Source organism: Lactuca serriola, chromosome 9 (assembly GCF_051521515.1).
Source record: "Lactuca serriola cultivar US96UC23 chromosome 9, Lser_US96UC23_V15, whole genome shotgun sequence".
Lineage (NCBI taxonomy): Eukaryota > Viridiplantae > Streptophyta > Magnoliopsida > Asterales > Asteraceae > Lactuca > Lactuca serriola.
This window is the reverse complement of record NC_136416.1, coordinates 174,468,979-174,477,196: the sequence shown is the minus strand read 5'-3', so window position 1 is coordinate 174,477,196 and position 8,218 is coordinate 174,468,979. Positions and strand designations below refer to the sequence as shown.

At 33.9% G+C, this 8,218-nt stretch overlaps 1 protein-coding gene across 1 annotated transcript; it reads left to right on the top strand.

Annotated features, from left to right (window-relative positions):
* The first annotated feature begins 2,930 nt into the window (after positions 1 to 2,930).
* Positions 2,931 to 5,337, top strand: LOC145076802 (protein RICE SALT SENSITIVE 3-like). Its single transcript, XM_079022595.1, has 7 exons — positions 2,931 to 3,252; positions 3,343 to 3,393; positions 3,489 to 3,608; positions 3,756 to 3,861; positions 3,967 to 4,008; positions 4,149 to 4,205; positions 4,570 to 5,337. Exons 1-7 carry the CDS (start codon positions 3,122 to 3,124, stop codon positions 5,215 to 5,217), a joined length of 1,155 nt encoding a protein of 384 aa, XP_078878721.1. The 5' UTR covers positions 2,931 to 3,121; the 3' UTR covers positions 5,218 to 5,337.
* Positions 5,338 to 8,218: the final 2,881 nt, after the last annotated feature.

Here is an 8,218-nt window from a genome sequence, read left to right as displayed (position 1 = left end):
GCACCGTAAGGGATCTGAGTGGACTTAGGAACCAGAGGATGAGATGAGGGAGCACTACCCAGACTTCTGGTAGCAACGGACTTTGAGGACGATGTCTGATCCAAGTCGGGGAGATTTGTAACACCATGGTTTCCAGGTATTTACATTTTTAACCTTGTTGCGTTAATTTTGGGCATTTTGGTCCAAACACCAGGCGTTTGGCATAGAACGCTAGACGTTCAAATGTTAGGCGTTTGCACGCAGAGACCAAAACCTAATTTTTAGGGTTTGCATCCTATTTAAAGAACATTATGGCCTCAAAACCCTTCACCACTCCGGCCTGCATCCTTATTTCGAAAACCCTAAGTGTGTATGAGAGTTTGAAGTCTTGGTTCATCTTTTTGGTATCATTAAGTGTTCTTTATAAGAGAAGGAAGATCTTTGGAGTATAATGGTTGCTCTCTAAATCGTGGATCTAGACTCTTATGATTTTGAGGTATAAAGTTCAAATCTTGATGTCTCATTTGTTAGATCTTGACTTAGGGCTAGTTTATGTTCTTTTTTGGTCCTAAAGACTTGATCTTTTTGAGTTTGGAATGCTCCAGAGGTTTGAACTGTCCTTTCAAGCATAATAGTAAGTCTAGAATCATAAAATATTAGATAAAATATGAAGATGTGCTAGCTGGTGTAGATGATCCTTGCAAGGTTACTACCACACCAAAGGCTACATTCCCCTTCAAAGATCACTACAAACACCAAGAATATGCTCACAATTGCAGTGTGGGCTAGGGTTAGGATTTCAGAGCTTGAGAGGGTATGTAGGTTGAAGGATCACGAAACCCTAGCCTTAATGTTCTTTAACTAGGGCTCATAGAAAAAGATTGCCATGTCGTGGCGGTCATTAAATCCGCGATCCAAAACAATACTGCCATGTGTGGTGAAGCTCCACCACGTCGTGGCCACCCAAAATGAAAGTTTAACATTTAAATATTACTCATACCTGGAACGGGTATTACACATATGTGAATATAAATGTAAGTATATTTTCGTGTTTACCACCCCGCCACCGCAACCACCACTACCACAACCACTTCTACCCCTGTCATCGCCACCACCTCCGTCCGCTATATTCATATATGAATAATCACTCTAGAATAGACACATACTTATTCATATATGAATATATATATATATATATATATATATATATATATATATATATATATATAATGTAAGAATATTCTCACGTTTACCACCCCCACCACCACAACCACCACTGCCCCTGCCACCGCCACCACCTCCGCCGCCAACTACCATATTCATATATGAATAATCACTTGATAATTTGATAACAAACACGTACTTATATATATATATATATATATATATATATATATATATATATATATATATATCCATCATCGTCACCGCCAGCTCTGCTACCCACCGCCATCACCACTGCCACTGCCACCACACACACTTTTATATATATATATATATATATATATATATATATATATATATATATATATAATTCAATTAAAAAACAGAAAAAATATATACCCCAATGCCATTAAGATTGGATTTACCATGTTAAATTCACAATGGAAAATTAAAAAAAAATACATATTTCATTCCAAAATCTAGAATAGTGTGTTGGTGAAGAAAAAAAACTATTATACTACAAAAAAAAGAAATCACTAAAAATTGACTTTTGTATTCTAAAGAGATGGAAGTAGTATCATAGAGAGATGGAATAAAAATTTTGAGGTGCGGTAAATATGAATATTTAAGGTAGTATTTATAAAAAATGAATTAAAAAAATGGTCATAATGCTAGTGTGTGTGTGTGTATATATATATATATATATATATATATATATATATATATATATATATATATATATATATATATATATAGTTAGGTTCAAATGTTTTCACTATCTATTGTGTGAATGTATGATTGATTCTGGACCAATTATTTTAGTTATTTTAAGAAAGTAATTAATGCATATTAAATGTTGAAGATGTAATTAATATCCATTATATCTTCAACATGTAATATGCATTAATTACTTTCTTAAAATAACTAAAATGATTGGTCCAGAATCAATCATACATGCACACAATAGATAGTGAAAACAAAATAACCTAACCCTATATATATATATATATATATATATATATATATATATATATATATATATATATATATATACAGAGAGAGAGAGAGAGAGAGAGAGAGAGAGAGAGATTGTTTGGAGTCTCAAAAAGTCGTCAAAACACTATCAAGTTGAAGTATTTCGATGGTATAGATTAAATATTCAATTAGTTAAATTTCTGAGATTTCAAACACAGAGATTATGAAGTTATGTTCTTGAGAATGTACTAGATGTTTAGACAAAAAACGAGAATTAACCCTTGTCTGAAAACTAACGAAAACTTTAGAAATTAGTTTTCTCAACCGATAACCTTGGAGAGCACGAGGGACCCTTGGACCTCGCTTTCAGGGGCGCTACCCTGGACCCCGTCAGTTTTAGGTGTTCATCCATGAATAGCAATGCACTTTTAATCTTGAACAAACTCAAACAATTATGGATTCTATATTATTCTTACTTATTCAATGTTATCAAGATTGTATTTGGTTAACAAATTAATTAATCAATTACATTTAAATAACATTGACAACATAGAGAGAGAGAGAGAGAGAGAGAGCCGAGCTCAGCCTAGGCCACTCTCCCGAAACGGTGTGAGCCGTGGTTCATGCCGTGCTCGCTCCTACCGACCTTAGTTATTTTAATAAATATTTCTATTTTTTATATTTAATTTGCAGATGATAATTCACATTTATAATTAAAAAGAAGATAATCACGCCTGCTAATCCCTGATCAGAATGGTCGTCTTTTATAATTAAAAACAACGAACACACCTTTTCTCAAATTTATAGTTTCTTTGTTGCTTTTATAACTTTTTGAGTAATTGTCAATTAAGAGAGAGGGTAACAACAGCAAAATTCTTTTCACAGAGATAACCCACGAATTCACCATTGACAACCAAAGCTGCTTACAAAAACCCTTCCACATTCTCACGTAAATCCTTCTACCATTACAATTTCAGAAACGAGCTACCAGAAAGAAACAAAAATGGCGGGTTCAGGATCAGCAGACAGAGGCAAAGAAGCTATAGGAATGTTAGCTCTTCACGAAACTCTCAGAAACCTCTGTATCAACTCCGATTGGACTTATTCTGTGTTCTGGACCATTCGCCCTCGCCCGTATTCTCCTCAATCTCTCATCATTTTGAAATCAAAACGGAAATCAATCGTAGTTTCTGTAGTTTAATTTGATTTCTCCTTTGTTTTCAGGCGACTTCGAGGTGGTAATGGGTGTAAAGTAGGAGACGACAATGGTAGCTTGTGAGTTCTTCTTCTTCTACTGTAGCTATTTTCTTTCTTCACGAAATCAAACTCGGTGTTCGATTATTCATATTGATTTCTGGTTAATTTTGCAGGATGTTGATGTGGGAAGATGGGTTTTGCAGAGGAAGAGGTGAAGATATGGATGGAGGTGAAGATCAAGTTAAGAAATCATTCAGCAAAATGTCGATTCAACTGTATAATTATGGAGAAGGGTGGGTACTTGGTAGGTGTTTATTAATTTATTTTTTTTTTATAATTTCTTCATCGATTTTAACCTCACAGCTTAAAAACCAGCAAGATGCGATAATGGAGATTTCAATTAGGGTTTTCTGATTTCGTTTGATCTTCTTGAGATGCAGATTAATGGGGAAAGTTGCTTCTGATAAATGTCATAAATGGGTGTTCAAAGAGCCTTCGGAATCTGAACAGAATATTTCTAATTACTGGCAAAGTTCTTTCGATGCTGTATGCTTCTCAAGAACACACACACACACACACAAACACACACTTATTTTCATCATTATTCATTGTTACTGAGTCTTATGAAATTTTCCATATTTGTTTTTGCAGATTCCTACTGAATGGACTGAACAATTTGATTCAGGGATTCAGGTGAGCTTTTGATGATTATTTTGGGTATTCATATGACCAATTATTAAAATAAATTATAAAATGTAGAAGAAAAAAACAATCTACAATTTAAATTTAAAATTTTTAAGTCGTAATAAATATTTTGATTTTGACTTTTATAGACTATAGCTGTCATTCAAGCTGGCCATGGCCTTTTGCAACTCGGTTCATGCAAGATTGTAAGTTTAAATCCATTTCCCTTTTTACATACACAAATGGGTCGGGTCGGGTCAGAGTTTTCATAGGTGTGCTAAAAATAGTAACACATAATCTTTGACGTATTGTACCTTACTAAACATTTACTTTTTTACCTTTGGATTCTTATGTAATAATGTAATAACTATTTTTGAGAATCCTATCAAACATAACTATTTTAAAAAAAAAATTATTATTCCAACGTCGATGAGTCAGCACATAATGATCTATGACTCAGGTACACAGTAGTCTGTTGGGTGATGAATGTTAGTAGAATATGAAACTTTGGTACATGTTGCTGCTGAGACTCAAACCATTAACAAATTTTTTATTTTGTTATGTTTTCAGATACCAGAAGACCTCCATTTCGTGCTTAGAATGCGTCACACATTCGAGTCGCTCGGCTACCAATCTGGTTTTTACCTTTCCCAACTATTTGCATCAACCCGAGCCAACATGTCACCGCCACCATCTGCCGCCACAATCCCGCTAAAGCAACCGCCCATCCCCACCCGTACGCCGCCCCTCTACAACTGGGCCCCACCAAGAACAATCCCATCACCCAACTTCCACAACCCGACCCAACTTGGGTACCAACAAAAAGACGAAACCCACATGTTCCTCCTCCCTCACTCATCCGAACCACCCCAAATGGAACCCATGATGGGCCAGGACCATGGACAAGGGGACATCAAATGGCCCAATGGGCTTAGTTTCTTTAATGCACTCACGGGTGGGCTTGAAAACAACCCGGGCCCAGAAATGAAAAACCCAAATGATTTCTTGAGTTTGGATAATACAAATTCGGATCATGGTGGGGGAAAAGTGGATCATAATAAGTATAAGAGGAGCTTTAATTTGCCTGTGAGAATGGCGACTTCTTCTTCATCATCTTCATCACTCGATCACCTTAAGCATAATAACAACCCTAATGGAGAATACAGGAACAATGAGGCCTCGATGTATTCTGATGTCATGGAAACTTTCTTGGAGTGATTTGAGATTATGAGTAAGGATTAGGGGGAGTATTATCAGTTGTTTTTATTTCATAGTTTGTTGTTTGAAGATGTTTTGAACACTTTCACTTTTTAACATAATTTTAAGTTTCTTTGATCCCATTGTTGTTGATTTGGATATTTCGGTTTTGTTTCAAATTGGACTTGGTAATTTGCTCTCAAATTTTATTCTTGTGAAGTATTTCAGCTCGAATTATTTAAAAATCATAAGAACTATACTTTTTGAGGTTGAACTCAAAGAACTCATTTAATGGAAAACATAATTTGAACTATACTTTGGTAATTGACGTATTAAACGATTGACGTATTAAACGATTGACAAACTTTTTAGATTATCTAGAGGTTTTAATAGTTTATATAATTTAGGAGTGTTTTTATATTGAGCTTAATAAAATAACGGAGGCATTCACATTGGCTCGACGTGACTCGATTATCTTTATAACATAAAATTACATGAAATTGAAATGGAAATATGATTAAGGTTGTGAGTGACACAATTCGATTCTAAAATATGTAAATATGAATAAACTAACGGTAAAAGTGTAAATATAGTTATACTATATTAAGCTCATCTCGATAATGCACTCGAGTAAGCTCAATTACTAAACTCAACTCTACATGTAACAAGTCAATTTCAAATAGCTTTTTCGTGTCGGTTTTAAATATCTCATAAATTATTTCCAAATTGAAGGTCATACTTTATTATTGAAAAGCCAAGTGCCTTTCTTTTTGTCAAATCAGTACTTGGAAGTTTGGGCACTTATTACATGTCAATTTTTAAGACGTTTGTGGGGGGTCTTAAATCTTGGGAGTCCATAAGGAGTAATTTCTTTTGGGGACGAGAATCTTATGGTTGAAAACTTGCTTGGGTTAAGTGGACTCAAGTGATTACTTCATTTGAAAAGGGAGGGCTTTCTATCAGAAATCTTTCGGTTTTTAACAATGTTTTATTAAAAAAGTGGCGGTAACGTTTTGTTACTGACTCTCAGTCGTATAGTCGTATTGGGTGAAACTGGTGACAGCTATTTCGGCTCTGATGGAGGCCTTGGCCCTTTGAGATGCAAGTATTCAAGTGGAGCATGGGTTAAGATTATTACTGCAATTTATCAGATGCATACCTCTAATTTGATTCCTTGTCTACGTTGGAGAAGAGAAATGGGGATTCTATTATTTTCTAGCATGAAGTTTGGATTGGTAACCAGCCTCTACAATCAAGATTTGATAGGTTGTTCAGACTCGACCTTAATGGTGGAATTTGCGCAAAACAGTTCATGGAGGTCGTAAGCAAGAGCAATTTTCATCTCTTGTGTCTTGTTACTTAATATCTTCATTTCATCTTTTTTAGATTGTCTCTTGTGGTCTTTAGATCCTTTAGGTGACTTCTTAGTGCAGGTTACATGTAATCATCTCCGAGTCTTGCCGTGGTTGATGGTAGGGTTGTCACGAGGTGAATATGCAGCTGTTCTAAAAGAATATCTCATAAATTAGTTCAATTCAATTACACACCCAGTTCATATTGCATTCACAGGATCGTCACAAATTACAAAGAAAAGTACATGAAAGTAAAATCATTTTTCTAGTTCATATTCCACTCAGATTATCGTTAAATATTACAAAGAAAAATACATGAAAAATATATTAATTTTTAGATGTAAATTTCTAGATTTGTTCTTAAAAAAAAAAAAAAAAAAAGGTAATCCCAAATGGTCAATTCTTGAGATGTGGTTAAAGCCTTACAGGTATATGCCCCAACAGCCCAACCAAAACGAAGTTCTAGTTCTTAAACTAAACTTCTTAACAGGAAAAAAAATATTGGGAACCAATGATTCTTTTAATTGGGGCTTAGGCCTAAAAGATAAATAAGTCCAATTGAAAGATATTCTTACTGGACATTGTTATTGGACAATGAAAAATAGACCACCATTGATTTCTTTAGTCAAGTTTTTGTTAGATTTTTGGATCTATGTTTTTTTAACAAACCATTATGTTTTTCTTTTCCAAGAAAAGAAAGGAAGGAAATTGATAGAAACAGGAAAGAAAGTAAAATTAATTAGTGTTTTTAAGCTTCATTAAAAAAGGAAATGTAAGGAAAACTTTTCCACCTGATTTTTCTTTCGATTAGAAAGAATTTGGAAAGAAATGAACACAATGTTTAATTTTTCTTTTTCTAACTTAGGAACGTAAAATATCATTTTTCTATATTTTCTTTTTTCTTCTTACTTTCTTTCTTATTATTTAATTTTCTTTGCTAAAATTCGGGAACTAATCGTTAGTTATAGGTGTTACATATTTGGATCTTTTAATCTCAACGTTTATATTCCGAGGTGAACAACCAACAAAAAAGGAAAATGATTGAATCAAATTAGTTGATCAAATATGCCGTGTAGGCGTGTACAAATTAGTTGGACTAAGAACACGATAATTTGGAAGTGGTTTTACAATCGATAATTCAATATGATAGGGTTTATCCATGGTGGAGGAGGAGATTTTATAAATAAAAGAATTGAAATGATAAACACAAATGGTCCATGTAGTTTTGGGTAGTTTGCATGCTTAGTGGCTAACTCTTTTTTTTTTTCAACTCCGATTATTTTTATGGTATGATTTTATAAGCAAATTTGGTCCCTAACAAAACATAAAATAAAAAAGACAAAATTGCAAGAATGGTCCCTGTGGTATGTCAAAACTAGCAACTTTGGTCCAAAATGGGTTTGGCTCTCAAGGATGGTCTAATAGTTTCGTTTTGTTGCGAGTTTAGTCTAATTTTCTATGAACTTTTTTATAATGACGGATTTGCCCCTTATTATTTTATTTTTCATTTTTTTGTATTACAACAATTAAGAAACAATTAAAAATAAAACAAAAATAAAATCTCTCTCTCTCTCTCTCTCTCTCTCTCTCTCTCTCTCTCTCTCTCTCTCTCTCTCTCCCCGATTGATGAACATGAAACATATATTTTTTTCCATTAATAGTTACATTCC